Below are 17,866 nucleotides of genomic sequence, written 5' to 3' on the forward strand. Positions count from 1 at the left end.
AAAAAACAAAACAAAAAACTGATCAACCAGTGCAGCTGCATGTACCACTCACTTTAAAATAGTCAGACTAAGGGTAGATGTACTCTTTCAGCAGAGATATTACACCCTGGAAGAGCATGCCAGCTGAGCTTTGCTAAAAATAACACTGGCGCTCTAGTGGCATGGGCTTCAGCACAGGCTAGCAATGTCTGTACATATTCAGGGTCACTGCCAGCTGTGTGATGCCATAGCTTCACTGACACTTCTATGTGCAGGTATACCTACTCATGCTATAGTCCCACTTCTCCTTGCAGTGTGCACATGAACTCAACCTCAGTATACCCAATAGCACTTGTAGCTGACAGATCACACACCACTGTTATGCTGACTGGATTACTACTTCAAGGAGTAGCAGAGTATTTGTAGGGGGTCTGAGAATAGCTTGACTTTCTACATTTTTCTCTGGCAGGAAGATGGCCAAAAATTTTTGAGATGTATCCACTGCATAGGTGGAATCCTTTACCATTAGGCAATGGCTGGCAAGGTTTAGTAACTTACTACAGGTCAAGCAGATCAGGGCTAGTTTTATCGCTGGCCTGCCTTTCTTCTACAGCAGGGCATAAAATCCTCCAAGTGTGCAGGCCCATCCTTCTTTCAGTGGAGTCCGATGCCTGTGGCAGGAGCAAGGGGGTTGTAGTAGCAGATGCTGAAGTCTTGTGACACAGAGTTCTCCCTTGGGCCTGTGTTTTTTAAGAGTTGGAAGCTGTTCATTCTGCCCCAGTTCAGGGTTGAGTTTCTAGGTGGCTGAAACCCCTATTTTATAAATGAAAGATACTATCTGGGTGACTGATCTTATGTGGGAAGAGGCAGAAATCTGACATAGTGCTGCCTCTTGCAAAGGAAACAGATTGTGGGCAAAGGGTCTGTTTCTAATGCACTAGTATGCTACTGTTTGTTATCAAGGTGATCACTTGCCTACTGGTATTATGCTCTCAAACCCAGCATTGATTCCAACATGCCCTCTACCAGCACACCACCCTAACTGTGTAAAAACTTTAATACTCAGGAAGCCCATGGTAGAATCCTGTGCAAAGTCTGTTTATATGCTTTACTACACTATCATTGTTCTTAATTTGTATTTTGCTTTACCTATTTAGTGTGAGTGATAATACATTGAGGAGGTCAATCAGTAGTCCTACAAGGCCAATGCAGAATACTGAAGACTCAAACCTGCCAGCATGGGGTGGAGAGAGGCTTTCCCTCACACAGCCATTTCATTTTTTTGTAGTTCTGCAATAGGTGCAAAGGTGGTAGAGAGGCCTGTTGCTTAGGAAATACATTTAGGTCTAGCATTAATGATACTTTCTCAGTCATCTAGGAAGGAAGGAAACTTGCCATTTAATACATCCTGTTAACTACTGGAGTAGAACACAGTTAAAGCTTGAAGTCCAATAAGCCACCTGCTGAAAATACAATGGGACCTGTATTCTATACAAGAGTTAGAGGAGTCTCCCCTGCCTATGCCTACACTGCTCTGATGCCAAGTCTTACAACTGTCCACACTAAACATGCTCTCCTACTTTGCTCCCTAGCATCAGTCCATCTGAAACCTGGAAGGGTTGAGTTCAGTCTCACACGAACCCCACACACTTTGAAATACTTACACCTTACATATGGTAATGAAGCTGCTGAGTCACACCATACTCTCTCAAAAATACAGTAAAGAAGTTCTTCAAGTGATTGGTCCCTATATGTAAGCCAGTTGCAAGTGTGCCCTGGACCAGAGCTGGAAGGCTTTCCTAGCACATGCTGCATGGCTGGGTTAACAACAGACAGTCTCCCCTCAGCCTCTACACAGAGGTTATAATAGACCATGTGATAGAGCCTCCAATGATAGAACAAGAAGCAATGGGCTTAAACTGCAGCAAGGGAGATTTAGGTTGGACATTAGGAAAAAGTTCCTAACTGTCAGGGTAGTTAAACACTGGAATAAATTGCCTAGGGAGGTTGTGGAATCTCCATCTCTGGAGATATTTAAGAGTTAGGTTAGATAAATGTCTATCAGGGATGGTCTAGACAGTATTTGGTCCTGCCCTGAGAGCAGGGGACTGGACTCGATGACCTCTCGAGGTCCCTTCCAGTCCTAGAGTCTATGAATCTATGTGGATTGACATCTCTCTTGTTCTCTCTTATCACTGCAAGGCCTGAGTCGAACTTGTGTGCCTTCACACTCAGCCTTTTCACTAAGGGCATGTCTATACTACAAGCTTAAGTCAACCTGTGTTAGGTCAAGTTAGCCACTGCAGTAATTACTGGGGTAGTTCATGTCCACATTACCCTCCTGTCAGTGCTGCACATCTTCACCAGCAGCACTTCCACTGACTTAAGGACAGTTGGGGATGGGCTGAGAGCCCAGGCTCTTTGCACTGCCCCCTAGGCTCCAAGCTCAGGAGCTTCACTGCAGTCTGGAAGTCCTAGCAGTCCCAGCAGGAAACAGAGGCCAGAGCCTGGGCAGCAGCCTGGCTCCAAGAAGAGAGCCTGGGGGCAGTTGAGCTCCACCTGGAATCTCCTATTGTCCCCAGGGTGACAGCTCCACCTGTGAAATTGACAAGAATGACAACCAACAGGAGCAACCTGGAATGTCTTCATGGACACTGTCTCACCCTAACTACACGGACATAAGCCCTACGCCTCTCCTGGCTGTGGAGTTGTTATGGCTGTGTAGAAGAACACAGCAGGGCTTCAGATAAGCTGCTTTAGGTCAACTTGACTCAGTGTAGAACAGGCCTAAGAAAGTAAGCTATTCCCCTGTGTCTAGTATCTTGTTGATGTTTTTACAGCATAGTTAGTGTAAATAATACATGTATATGTAGTTAGTTGGTAATTGAGGCCCTCCCTCCCAGAAACTCTGCCCCATATTCCAGGTTTTAAAAACTGTGTTTCATGCCTGTTCTCGTTCTCCATGAGCAATGAGCCCCAGAGCTGTCGGTATTGCCTCAGGGATGCTTATATCACCACTCAGTGTGTCTTTCCTGCCCTGGACTTAGGAGGTACAGGAACATCACCTCAGGATATATTCAGAAGTGAAAGTAAGCCGATACGCCATATCAGCAAGAGCCAGTGTGCCGTACCGAGGCAGATCAGTTTCCCCAGCAGCAATTTAAAGGGCTTAGGGTGTCTGCTGCAGCTACGGCCCCCGTCCCTTTAAATTGTCCCCAGAGCCCTGGGGTAGCAGTGGCAGGGCTCTAGCAGCTATTTAAAGGATCCGGGGCTGCGGCAGCTGCTACCACCCCAGCCCTTAAATTAGCCACTGGAGACCCACTGCTGCCTCCCCAGGGCTCTGGGGACGATTTAAAGGTCCAGGGTGGTAGCAGCAGCCAGAGTCCCAGACCCTTTAAATCACCACCCGAGCCCTACTGCTGGAGCCCTGGGGTAGTGGCGGCAGGGCTCTTGCATGGATTTAAAGGGCCTGGGGCTCCCAGCTGCTGCTACTGCAGCAGAGCCCCAAGCCCTTTAAAGCTCTGCCAGAGACTGGGGCCCCCTCCGATGGTGATTTAAAGTGCCCAGGGATTTAAAGGCTCTGCCTCTTCTGGCAGAGGCCACGCCTCTTCCAGTTAAGGCCCCTCCCCTCCCAAGGGCTCCAGAGTACCAGTAAGTCCTTCTAGTTACTTTCACCTCTGGATACAGCTCATGGAGGAAGCCGTGGGACCGCATGCCCATGCTGAGCTGGGACCTTCAGAACCGGCAGTGCAGTATGCGTCCCCGCACTTCCCACACCCCGCCTTTGGCCTCACTGGCACTCCCAGACATGAGAGTAGGAAGCACTCTCATGAGCAAAGAATCAAGTCTCCAGCAAGGGCTGCTTCTAAGAGCAGTGTTTTCTCCCCGAGCCATGCCGGGTTGGGTGAGATGTCGTGCACCAGCACCCAAGCTTGTCTGCCTCAAAGGTAAAGCAAAACACAAAAAGGATCCGTGGGAAATGTTAGTAACCCCAGTACCTGCCCATGTGGAGCCGTCCCCTGCACACACAGCACCTGTTCCACCACCACCTCCATGCCCTTCGGTATATCCAGCCCACAGACTCCATCTCAGTCTCTCTCCATGCTCTCCTGCCCTCTCTGGGTGTCTGCATCAATGAGAAGTCAGTGCTTGTTTCTACGCAGATGATCAGCTTCTTCAGGGCATGGCTCGGCTCAGCTGCAGCACGGGCCTTCCTTCCAGCTGACCGCTTTGCAACACTGATAGCCATAGGTGACGGACCTCTGCCACAACCCTTGCACCGTGGTCTGCTGTTGCCTCTCCCTCCTCGGGCGTATGGTGGCCTGCACCTATGTGACACTGCATGCATGTCTCCACATGCATTGCCACTAACTGTGGTTTCTCTCCCTTTACAGACACCACATGGACCATCTGGAGGCAAGTCATTGTCACCCAAACAATTTTAGCTTCCCTCACCTAGTGAACTGACCCCTCCAAAGTTTGGTCAGCACCCCATTCACCTCCCCCACCCTGCAGGCCATCACAATGGACACCTCCCTTGCGGGATGGGATGGCTACCCAGACTATCACACAGCACAGGGCATCTGTACACTGCGAGAGGCCGAAATCCACAAATGTCCTAGAAGTGTGAGCAGTTCATTTAGCATGCCAGGAGTTTCTTCCTCTGATACAACCACAACAGTCAGCTGCTCTCAGACACTATAGCAGTGATCGTCCACATCAACAAACAGGACAACGCCAAGCCTCCATTCCTCTGTTCAGGGTCCATCCACCTTTGGAACTGGTGCATCAAACGTGATGCTCCAAGCCACGCACCTCCTGGCCACCCAAAATTCCCTGACCGACGCACTCAGCAGGACTACCTCAACCACAAGTGGGAACTCAGTGATGTCATTCTCCGCTACCTCTTCTGCACATGGGATCTCTTCACCACTTGCAAAAACTGCAAGTTACCTCTTTATTGTCCCCAGGAAGCCATGGGGGAGGACTTGGGTGACGTGCTTCTCCTATCCTAGATGGGTGACCTCAACTATGCCTCCCCTTCCCCCGTTCTGCTCCTCCCTCAAGTTCTCTGCAAGATTCACCAGGACCGAGAGCTGTAATACTCATAGCCCTGTTCTGGGTCTGTCAGTTTTGGTTCCTCAGACTCTCCGCCCGCACCACACTCACAAATCTCCTCACACAAGATCGAGGGAGAGTCAATCTGAGCATCCCAATCCGGATCCTCTTCACCTCATGTCCTGGTTTTGGATGGGACTCGAGGGTAGACAGAACATGCTCCACCCCGGTGCAACACATCTTTACCCGAAGCAGGAGGGCATCCACCAGGGCCTGCTACTGAGCTAAATGGGAACATTTCACTACTTAGGCTCGCTGCCATCACGATTATCTGAGTGAGATATCCCTACCTATCCTCCTTGATTACATCCTCAAACTCAAAACGTCAGGCCTTGCACTCAGCTCTATACAGCTCCACCTGGCAGCACTTAGTGCCTTTCTCCCAGCAATTGATGGCTCCTCAGCCTTTACGCACCTTACCACTACCCATTTTATGAAAGGTCTCCTCAATACCTTCCCCCCAGTACTCAAACCCACACCCCCGTGGGACCTTAATCTTGTTTTATCTGCCCTCACGAAACCACCCTTTGAGACACTAGCAACGTGCTCTCTCTCCCATCTCTCCATGAAGGTAATGTTCTTAGTAGCCATACCTCAGCTGGACAGGCCAGCGAACTAGCAGGTATGATGGTTGCCCCCCACACACCTCCACCATATTCCACAAGGAAAAAGTTTCCTTACGACTTCACTCTAAGTTCTTCCCAAAGGTGGTGTAAGTTCCCTATATACCTCAATCAGTCCATTCACCTCCCTGTCTTCTGTCCCACCTCCCATGCAGACAGGAGCCTTCACTCTCTCAACGTCCGTCATGCACTAGCATTCTACCTCCATAGGACCCATGCCTTTCAAGCATCCACAAGACTCCTTGTAGCCATTGCCAACCAGTTCAAGGCCAAGCCCTCTCTTCCCAATGAATCTCCAAATGGGTCTCTGGGTGCATCCGGGAACGCTACACGCTATCCAGCACACCACCGCCCGAGTTACAGCACAAGCAGCCACATCCGCATGCCTAGCAGACATTTCAGGGCAAGAGATCTGTCATACAGCAACGCAGAGCTCAGTCCACACCTTCGCATCCCACTACACCATCGCCAAATGGGGGCTGAGGGCCCTACAGTGGGCCGTGCCGTACTGCATCTCCTCCTGCATCCTCACATCCAGCCCCATGCTGATTACTGCTCACCCATGATTAGAATACATATAGGGATCATCACTCGAAGAAGAGGAGATTACTTACCTGTAACTGAAGGTTCTTCAAGAGGTGTGGTCCCTATTTGTATTCCAATACGCACCCTCAGTCTCCTCTGCTACAGACTGCAGTACTCATTGGTAACAGGGTCACTGGAGAGGCATCGCCCGGCACAACCTATTATAACTTCAGCTGGGAGCATAGGATACGTACAATGCACGTTCGGGTCAATGGGCACTGCTAGGAAAGGACACCCATGATTGGAATACGAATAGGGACCACACACCTCAAAGAGCCTCCAGCTACAGGTCAGTAACCCCTCCTCTTCTATCCTGAGTGCAGAGGGGAGTAGGCTGAGCAGAGGCTGCAGCAGGAAAGCGGAGAACCAGGCATAAGACCAGCCTGTTGCTGACAAGAAACCAGCAGTTACCACATCAGGAAATGAGGAATAGCGGCACATATGGAGGGCAGGAGGAGACTGCAGATGGGTGGGCAAGGCAGGCTAGAGGACTGATGACTGGCAAGCACTAAGTCTGAGGAACCCCATGTACTATGGTTACTTATCTGCCTCTCTCCTGGTCTGGCCCCAGGGGCTGGCTTAAGAACAGTCAGGCTGATCTTTTATAATAGTGTTTAAAGAAAGGTGCATGCAGCTTAATGGCAGCCCTGCTAAAGCACTGCTGTTGCTTCCTCAGAGCACTGACGGAGCTGCACCCAGGCCTAAAGCTCACTGCTTGAAGCAGCTGCAGCACTTGTGGCCGACAGCACCATATCACACACCTAGGGGGCAACCGTTCTAACAGCTCAGTCACAGTAGCATGAGCGTGACAATTCCTTATTTTACTGTGATTCATCCCCCTACCTTATCTCTCTCTTGCCCCAGAAAGGTGATGTAACCTACCCCTACGGTGACCTGGAGGTGGGACTGCAGTCCCTAACTAACAGCACCAGGCTGCTATTCCTTCCCTGTGTCTTATTCTTGAGTTCAGAGTTTCAATCTCTATGCCTGCCTGTGTACTCCTGTCCTTCACTTCCACCCTTTCCTTTCTTCTCTGTTCAGCCCCTCTACCCATTCTTCCACCCTTAATTCCCCCTCCCACTTTGCCTCAACCATATAGAAACATCGTGTAATAAGAGAACATGCTGCAAATGGCCAGTAACTCCACTGTTTTACAACTGCAACCCCCATATCTCCTCCCTCCTTCTCCTTCCGCTCTTTGGAATAGAGGGCATGCCTATTTGTCTAAAGTACCTACAAAATTGCTGAGAGCTATATAAATAATGGTAAGGTCTGGTGAAAATATCAGGCCACTGCTCCATTGATATGTATTGGTGCTAGACTATTTCAGTTTTTTAAATGCTTCTAGGAAGCAGCCAGCACATTGCAGGCCAGTACCAAGGGAAAAGTGAGAAAAGGAAGGTAGTCCAGAAGGAAGCAGCAAGCAGACATGTAGTGGTAAGTACAGGTAAGATAAGCAGCTAAGTGCAGTTCATATTTAGGGAAGATTGAGATAGTGGGGCTGTTCATTTTCTGAGAAGGCCTGCACTCCCAGACCCGGGGAGTCAGATACCAAGGTACATATAACAACACTGAACTCTGTAAACCAGATTTCAACAAATAAATAGAATTTATTTTGTACAAATAGCTGTGGTTTTATGATTAATACACAGAATTGTACATACAGCTCTATCCAGCTATTTACTCAGATATTACAAAATGCCCTTAAGAAAAACAAGGGTAGTGACTTTTTAAAGAAGTACCCCACATTGGTCACATTCTTCTCTGATAATATTCTAAACCATTTGTAAAAGGTTCAAGTTACCAGATTACTGATAGAGTACAAAATGTTTGCAACACTTACTTAGAAGGCAGGAAAAATTGGTCAAGTGTCAATTGACACTCATGGAAAGTTTAGAAATTGGGTTTCCGTCAGTGCAATTAAAGTAGAGGAATGTGTTAATTTCTGTGGTAACTGTCCATCTGTTTAAATATTGTTGGTTGATCCCTGAGCAACCAGCTTTGCTCTACAAGTCTCTCGAAGTTTGTTAACTGTTGCCATGGACAAGCTTCCAGGTTCTGTAAATATTTTCTAAAACAAAGAATAATTAGTTAAAAACATGATCCCAGACAAAGTGTATGAAAGTCTTCCTAGATTTCACCTACAGATGAAAGGAGCACTAATTAAATGCTTAGGTCCCTACTGTAAATATCAGCACATAGCACTGTTTAGGCTCTTCAGCCATAGATCAGAGTGCTTTTGTAAGGTGCGTAAGTATTATCAGCTGCAGAGTTGGGAACAGAACCTAAGTCTCCTGACTCCAAACCACTCACAGTTATCCAGAAGATCTTAATTAGTGGCAACATTCAAGGTAAGTGTGAAAATAAAATTCTAAATAATGTAGTTAATTCTGAGATATGTTCCGTAGTAAGACAATAAGCCGCCTGAAACCATATTATGTTGTCCTTTATTTTACCCATTGTAATTCTGCCAGACGCTATAAAGTTTCTCGATGGTTCTATGATGAGTAGCTCAGTACTGAACATAGACGTGTCAGGCTGGAAGGGACCTCAAGAGATCCACAAGTTTCGCCCCCTGCACTGAGACTGAACCAAATAAACCAAAACCACCCAGGACAGGTGTTTGTCCAACCTATTCCAAAAGGCCTCCAGTGATGACAAATCTCTTGGAAGACTAATCCAGAGCTTAACTTCTTTACAGTTAGGAAAAATCTAACCTAGATCTCTCTTGCTGCACATTAAGCCCATTACTTCTTGTCCTACCTTCAGTGGACATGGAGAGCAACTGATCAATGTCCTCTTTATAAAAGCCCTTAACATATTTGAAGACTTATCAGGATCCCGCCCCCCCCCCCCCGTCTTTAATCAAGACTAAATGTGCCCAGATTTTCTAAATCTTTATCATTTTTTGTTGCTCTCCTCTGGCCTATCTCCAATTTGTCCACATCTTTCCTCAGGGGTTGGACCTAGAATGGGACACAGGACTCCAGCTGAGGCCTCATCAGGGCCAAGTAGAGTGGGACAATTACTTCCTATGTCTTACATACAACACTCCTAACGATGCTAGCCTTTTTCACAACTGTAGCACATTGTTGCTTCATAGCAGTGTGATCCACTATAACACCCAGGCCTTTTTCAGCAATACTACCGCCCAAGCAATTATTCCCCAACTGGTAGCTATGCATTTGATTTTTGAACATGTATCTAAATTCACCAAAGCTAAACTGTAAATAAAACCAAATCCATTTTATGTAAAAACAAACAGTGATCTGGGCTCCGTGGTTCAATTGAGATCTTTTCACTATGTCATTTCTACCCCATTTTTACTATAAAACACCTGTATGTTTACTCCTGCCCTAAACTATACTTTTAGGGAAGTGTTATGCAAAGACAGTGTTACAGAAGGGGCGTAACATGATTCTAGACAGAAATAATATTTCATATGCTAGCAAACATACACAATAGTTGTTGCTTCAACTGCACTGTGAGCTTTAAAGACACAGTAGTCAAACATGAGCTGGCTTAAACATATTATTTAATAACAAAATTTTTGTCTCATAGCCCACATCAGCCTTCAAACTGTTCAAATGGGTCATTTATAAGCTTGCCACAGATATGGCATTGTATTCCTTTAGAAACAGTTACCTGTTTTGAATAGGGAGAAGGAAAAATGAGACGCCCACAGAACTGAGCTATGAACTCTAAGTAAACTTTAAAAACCATGCTGCAAGTTTTGTTCGGCGCCATGGTGAGGACATTTGTATGGCATTATACCTCAAAATAAAGAACAGTTATTCCTCTGCAGTAACTCTTGTTCTTTGAGATGTGCTCTGCGTGTATACGTTCCACTTTAGTTGTGTGCCCAATGCACTCAAGTCACAGACTTTTGCCAGCAGTACCAGTAGGTGGTACATGCGCCCCTGTTCTCCTCATGCACCCAGCCAAGAGCATAAGGGGGGGTATTGCTACTTCCCACCACCTGTGAAACGCTGGCCAAAATAGTGGGAAAGGAGAGAGGGTTGTGGAAGGTGTATATGTGCAACACATCTCAAAGTATAACAGTTACTGTACAGGTAAGTAACCATTTTTGATGTATTGTGCACACATATATTCACTTTGGGAAGTTACAAAGTTAACTAAACAGGTCGTGGGATTTCAGATCATTGGAAGAGAGACTGCAGCACTAACTTGCCAAAGCTGGCATTGTCTCAAGAGGCTTGAGTGATAGGATAATACCTTGAAAAAGAGTCCAAAGACAATCATGTTGCGGATATGCAGATGCCTGTAATGGATACATTACTCAAGAAGGCTGAAGAAGCAAACTAAACTCTGGTCGAATAAGCCATTCTTCTTCTTCGAGTGATTGTTCATAGCAATTCCAATTAGGTGTGCACGTGTCGTATGCACAATCATCGGAAAGTTTTTCCCCTAGCAGCACCCATCGGATTGACTGTGGAGCCCTCTGGAATGGCACCTCCATGGTGCTCAAAATATGACCCTGCTGACCCAGAACCTCTTCAGTTCTTTCTTACCACCAGTGACGGTCGTTGGAACTGCTGTGACTTGCATAGCAAGCTCTCCTCGTTTCCCCAGCCTTTCTGTTTACTGTAGTTTAGAGTTATTTCTAGTATAGTCAAGCTTAGTTTCAATACTTTTCTCTTGTTACAACAGGTAGCTGTTGGAGTGGGGTTTTCCCCTCCATCCCAACCGTGTTCTCCCCTTGGGGACTCAGGGTATGCTTAAGTCCCAGGAGTTCAAACCCTGCAAGTCCTGTAACAAGCCCATGCTGACAGGGACCCCCACAACGCTTGTGTAAAGTGCCTAAGCAGACAAGTGCATGATTTGTAAAGGATTTTGCCCCAAAACAAAAAAGGAGTGAGACTTTCACCTCAAGCAGCTCCTTATGGAGGAGGCACTTAGACCATAACCCACATTGGCGCGGCAAGACCTGGCACCAAGCTCATCGGTGTGCAATGCCCCCGCGGCAGTGGCAGAAGCGGCACCACGGAAGGACTGTGGGAGAGACCCGTGGCACCGCCACTCACCAGCAGGAATGGCCCAGCACCGGTCAAATTCCCAGGCGCAGAAGCAGCACCACAAGCAGGGAAGGAGCAGATCTCCAAATCCAAGTCCGACCCCTTTGGAGCCAGCCAATGGTGTGCGTCCCAGGAAAGGGCACCCAGTGCCAAGAACTTTGGAGCCAGCACCGTCGACTTTGGCCCTGCAAGGGAGACAGTCGGGTACGGTACCATTGGACTCCCCGAGCCAGGTGATTGAGGGAGTGAAACTGCTGCAGTCCACCCTAGACACTTACATCTAAGGTGTAAAGTTTTTCCATAGCTTTAGATGCATGGTTTTGGAAAGAAGACCAGAAACTGAACAGATTGGTTCATGTGGAAAGGTGACATCACCTTTGGCATGAACTTAGGATGTGGCCTGAGAGAAAGCTCATCCTTACACGAGGCTAGCAGAGCTTTCAACTCTGAAAACACTTCCCACAGAAATAACTGCCACTAGAATGCAATTTTCATAGATAACAGAGAGAGTCGCATAGTCACCATGGTTTCAGATGGGGAAACCCATTAATTTGGATAGGACGAAGTTAAGACCCCATGCTGGTACTGGGTGAGATACTGGAAGGTAGACATTGACTAAACCTACCAAAAATATCGACACAGAGGGAAAGGGAAAGAAAAAAAAAGAAAAAGAAAAACCCTGTAATGGTGGATGAACCACAGATAAGGACACTAGGTAAAACTCTTTACAGACCTAACTGAAATGCCAGATACTACATTTGAAGTTATCTAGTACATGACTAGTGTCCATGCAATGGGGTAACAAGTCCTGAGATCGCACCCAAACAGAAAATCTCCTCCACTTTTGGCATAGTAGAACCTTTGGTCCCAGCAGAATCTTTCCTGCTGTTTAGCAGATACCCCGGACATCTCCAGAGCAGTTTCTCATGATCATTTAGTCAGAGCTCATCCACACAGTAAGGTTCTCCCCCACAGAGGAGGAGCACTTTTAAGAGATTCGGAGTCTGTCTGTTCATAGTCAGGATCTGGTTCTGACACTGGATGCACAGGTCTCATGGCCTCCTTCATCAGATGGCCTTTTAAATGGCAGTCTCTCTGCTTTGTCATTCTACTGGGGAGGGAGGTACAAATTGGGCATTTGTCCCTCATATGCCCTCCCCCTAAGCATTTTTTGTGTCTATCCATAACAGGGAACAGAGCCCTGCATATGGCCCTAGGTTTGAAATCCATGGGTTTCTTCACAATAAACTCCCAGGGTTTAGTCTAAAACTAAACTAGCTAAACTAAAACTAAGAACTAACTAAACAAACACTAGTATAAACAACCGGTATAAACAGAAGTATAAACAGAAAGAGGTTCCTAGAAAACTGGATGAACTGTTAGCAGAGCACTGGGGAGCTCAGACTCTTGCCATGGGTGATAAGATGGAAGTGAGAGGGAGGCAGTGGGCACATTCCATTTATGCTCTCAGCAGGGCATATGAGGGGAGCAGGGGTGCGTGCACCACCTAGTGGCACTGCTGGTGAAAGTCCCTCACTTGAGTGCAGTGGGCGCACACATCCCTAAAGTGGAATGTAATGTGCACAATCATACAAATATATTTAAAGCATTGAACTATCACTGAATCCGCTACTGCAGGGTCTACATTACTGAAAAACCCAAGCACTTGTGACAATGGCAGTGCAAGAGCCTAATTTAAATACTCATAGGCAATTATAGCGTCTTAAGAGTCAGTTCATCCCAACTAAATAAGCAATTCCAGAGGACAGACTTGACACAAACAGCAACGTGGCTAATTTTTCCTACAGCAATAGTGAGGACAATGAGGTAGCTTTCTTTAGATCACCCACTCCAGGGAGCCCTCCAAACACAGGGTCTAAAATACCTCTACCCCGATATAACGCGACCCGATATAACACAAATTTTGATATAACGCGGTAAAGCAGTGCTGGGGGGGGGGCTGCGCACTCTGGCGGATCAAAGCAAGTTCAATATAATGCAGTTTCACCTATAACGCGGTAAGATTTTTTGGCTCTCGAGGACAGCGTTATATCAGGGTAGAGGTGTATTCCTCTATTGAAATCTATACAGTTACCAGTGAAGAGGGAGTAAAAGGACACCAAATATTTCAGTACCGACATGTGCTTCTACCTCTCTCTGCAGTGATATTCTCAAGGCAGCTGGAAAGGCTACTAATATCACTTGACAATGGCAATGTTTTTAACAAGATTTGTCCAGCAATACTGCAGAATAAAGTGTTTGTGGGAGTCAGTGAATGACTCAAACTTTCACTTAGATTTTGGTCTTTCGCTTCCTTAAAAACTAAATTGTATTTATTTACGAGAATTTCTGTCGTGCTTACCACCATATTATCCAAGTGCCTCACGAACACAAATAAATTAAACTTTGTTGTCCCCATTTTTACAGATGGCAAAACAAAGAAACAGTTCAAGTGACTTGTCCAAGGGAAGTCGGTGGCAAAATTGAAAGGAGAATTGGGCATTGGGCTTTGAACTCTGTCGTAAATGCAGAATTGTTCTGGGGACATACGTAAATTGGTAAGATGTGATTAGTGTACCCACAGAGATTGACAGCAGAGGTGTGAAAAATTCATAACAAACCTCTTCTTATTCATGATTTAAAAAAAATATTTTGTGGCATCTCTGTTATTGGAGCTTATTTCCTTCACTCAGGTTTCAGTTTTCTATAAAACTGAAAATCCAAAGCTCTGGCACGCCTTCCTTACATTGACAATTTCCAAGAATAATCCTTGGTCTGCAGCATATGAGCAGTTTGTTGTGAGATTTTACATTCTAAAACGCCAGTCATTTTGAATGGACAGACCATGTGGTGGTATGATTTTGTTCCTTGACTAAGTGCATTTTTGGAATCATATTGGTGGTGTGAATGCTTGTGGAAAAAAATAAAAATTTCTCTTTGATCATTCTGGAGCAGTAACTTAAAATTCACCACTGAAAACTCATTTGCTTGGAATATTTACAGAAATCAAAATAGAATCAACCCACAATTTACTGAATTGTTTGGGGGTTCTGCCATCCAGATTTGTCCTGCTCACATTGCTACAGAGTGGGAGGAATCTCATTTCGTATAATGCAGGTGATGTAAATGAACGGTGGTTACATATAGGTTTATAGGTTTATTTCATTTCTTTGAAATATCTTCTTAAAGTTTAAGACAAGTACATTGCCAAGTACAAAGTTGGTTTACACCAGAAGTGCTGTTTGGCCTTTTGAAAATGCATATGGATGCAACTCAAATTTTAATCACCTTTTGAGCCCTTCAAAGTCTATTTGGTTTCATAACTTTTACCTGTTCTGCATTGTAAACTGGAAACACTTACCTGCATAAAGGTGTGGCATTCTGTTACAAATGTCCCTCTGGTGATCTGCTTAAACTTATCACAAATGTCGGGGAGATTTGTGGCTTCCAAAATAAAAGCTTGGTGTTGCTTAATTAATGCTAAGGCCACACGAAAGATTATTTTTGATCCTTCATAGAATATACAGTCCCAAATTCGGAGAACAGTCTGTAGATGAAGAAAGCTGTTAGAAAGGTTATCTTGATGCTTTGTAGTCAGTAATGATTATTAAGGCATTATCAGTGGGATAATGATCTAACATATCAGTTACCAGGCAAATCACACCTTAAACCCCTTTTTGTCCCTCCTCCAGTACACCCTTCAGATCAGAGGACTGGCTTGCTGTACCTCACTCTGAGCGGAAACACAGTCTAACTACTTCTAGACTGGATCTCTGAGCTGTAGCCCATTTCCCCACCTTATTAACGCAACAGGCCCACTGGGTTTGGTACCGGTGATTCCTCCAGGAACCTGCAACAGTGGTTGATTAGTGACTCAAAACCAGCTTCTTCAAAACAAAGCATTATTTATTTATTCATCCACCAAAGGTGCACAGCTCTCAGAGCAAAGGGTCTATATGACATATATCCTCTTAACTAATCCTAAATCCTTCTTTGCCAGCTTTGGTAAATTCCCCTCAGCAGTGGGAAGCAGACTGTCCTCTTTGCAGTATGCTCTGTTTGTGTGCGTCTCCTTGATGCTCCCTGGGTTTTTGGTCCAGGAAGAATAAAACTTGACAGAGTAGTGGAGCCAAGCAAGGGGTATTCCCCGAAATTAATGGTATCCCTATTGTTTCCTGTGGACTCTTGGTATACCTTATTATAACCCCTTATCTTTGCCATTGTTTCATTTCCCATTAGTTTCTCTCTCACAGAGCTCTATGCGTTCAGGCAGGAGAATACCACACAGGTAACCTAGGGGGATATGACATTTTAAAAAAAATACTGCACATAACTCCCCTGTTCTCCACTTATGTATATTAAAATATCTTCAAGTTATACTTACCTCTACTGGAAGAATGTCAATGAACAAGCATATAAACCAGCGTGACACTATCAGAGTCCACATGACACCATGTCTATCCATTAAGTCTGCCACTGCTGGAACTTTCTTTCTCACAAGTTCTCCAAGGACCTCCTGATCGGTCTTCAACCCCATCATTGCTGGACTATAATAATCTTTAGAGGAAGAAAACAAAAATTCGTCAGAAACCAGTTTGAAAACTCCATAACATTAATTTGTGAATTTCCTGTAAAGTTTAAGGTACTGAAGTTGTAAATCACTTTAACCATTTGAGCCCTGAGCACATGAGTTAAATAAATTACACTGAGAAAAAAGGGTGTGTGCATCCTCAGCTCATCAACTCTGCCTCAGCAACCTCTGATCCCTCCACACAAAAAATTACTTCCTGCACGTCTGCCACAACCACTTCCCTATCCCAGCTCCCTAACAGTTCATTCCTCAGCTTTGCTAAATGTTTCTGTAATCCCAGCCAGAGCTGATCGTTCCCAATCCAGGCAGAAGGAGCAGTTAAAGCCAATTTGGGGGGTGGTAGCTACCCCATCTAAACTAGAAACCTAAAAAAGCCTGTGTGTACGTATGCAGACACATACGTGTGTGTGTGTGTATATTATATTAAAGAGAGTTAGTGTTCATAGGCACGGATCTAACAAGACCTCAGTTATTAGTATTATTTACTCATAGCGCAAAACAAGCGCACCAACTGGTAATGCAAGCATCTCACCGTGCCTTCACTTACAACTTCATAGGATAAGAGGATTGATAGTTAAGTCTTCATGTCATTTTTGTTGGTCTCTGCTGAGACTCTCAAACACACAGGACAAGGACAGAGATGGTTTAAGTGAAAATGAAGTAACAAGGGGGAGACAAACCCACTAGCCTTAAATAATTTTATAACCCTATCAGCCCCTACACAGTAGATTTCTAAGTATCCTTGAGAAGCTCAGAGGCAGCAGAGGAACACAACACAAATTTCCACCTGCAGAAATCTGAATTCTAGAATAGCAAATTATAATGGAGATTTTATTATTAAGTTTAAAATGTATGCTAGACACTTTACAAAGACTTACACAAACAACCTCACCCTCCCCTGCTTGCAACCCAATATTATTTTTCTCTCAATTTCTCATATCCAACTTCCAGAACCACTCTTATGGCACTACAAAGCACAACACACAATCTTTCGGACTCTAGCCCTTCATTTGCAATCTATAGTTTCTTCCTTCTCATCCCAAATTCACCTGCTTCTGCAGAAAGCTTTATCCCTTTGCATTATTGCTACTATATACATCCCTTCAGCCTCCACTCTAGGATCAGCCATAGGAAAGCTCTGAGTACTGAAACAAAACAGTCAGTAAGATGTATATGAACACCTCTGAAAATTCCAGCTGCCAGAGTGGAGTAAAAAGGAATGCAAAAAGCATCAAGTCTTATCACAGATAAAATATAACAGTTCTCTTCCTTCATGTTTTCTCTGAGTCGTTTGCAACTTGTATGACTTGGAATATTGATAAAGAAAATAAATCAAAACACTCAAATGTACAGAAGCATTAGTTTTCTGTAAACCAGGAATTTAAAAAATGCTACTACAAAGAAAAGAAATAAGCATTTTAGCAATGGGATAAGGAAGCAGGAAAACAAGTAACCCGCCCCAAGCAATTAAACACAAAGCAACTTCTCTCTTTGAGCAAGTTTGAGATACAGGAACATTAAATAGACTCTAAACACTGGAGAGTGTAGTGGTACTGAAGTTCCACATGCTCTCTGCTATGTATTGCTGTGATCATCTGATATGCTGAAATCAACAGCTGCTCTTTTCAATCTTTATGGTACTGCAACAAAAGGAATGTCAGGCTCTCAGTGAGTGTGTCAGGCCACCAACCCAACTTATTAGAAATACCAGAGTAAAGTTAGATAAGTCATTCCTCAGCTACTGGGTCTGAATTATAAACTGCTGATAAAACAGTTGCAAGGAAGCCTTGTTTAGATTAAAAATATATTATAAACTATAACTAAACTGTTACATAACAGTGCTACATGGCTGAGCAGTGTCTTCCTTTTCTAACTAGGGCAGCCTGGTTGTTCCTAATGTAACAGTTTCCATGCTGGCCTTCATAAGCAGAAAT

The 17,866-nt window shown here is 45.0% G+C and overlaps 1 protein-coding gene across 5 annotated transcripts in view; it reads right to left on the reverse strand.

Moving 5' to 3' along the window:
• The window catches only part of GRTP1 (growth hormone regulated TBC protein 1), an 88,350-nt gene that overhangs the window by 24,897 nt on the left and 45,587 nt on the right, over positions 1-17,866 (reverse strand). For 3 of the 5 annotated variants that reach the window (XM_030568967.1, XM_030568997.1, XM_030568956.1), the window contains 3 exons: positions 15,726-15,898; positions 14,703-14,888; positions 11,351-11,526 (listed from right to left, as the gene is read on the reverse strand). In XM_030568967.1, the coding sequence (XP_030424827.1) occupies positions 11,374-11,526; positions 14,703-14,888; positions 15,726-15,898 (512 nt within the window). In that variant the 3' untranslated portion in view covers positions 11,351-11,373. Of the gene's footprint in view, positions 1-7,924; positions 8,377-11,350; positions 11,527-14,702; positions 14,889-15,725; positions 15,899-17,866 lie in introns of those variants that run through there. The other 2 variants (XM_030568977.1, XM_030568987.1) reach the window with 2 other exon arrangements.

The sequence above is a fragment of the Gopherus evgoodei genome, chromosome 1 (assembly GCF_007399415.2).
Source record: "Gopherus evgoodei ecotype Sinaloan lineage chromosome 1, rGopEvg1_v1.p, whole genome shotgun sequence".
Taxonomy (NCBI): domain Eukaryota; kingdom Metazoa; phylum Chordata; order Testudines; family Testudinidae; genus Gopherus; species Gopherus evgoodei.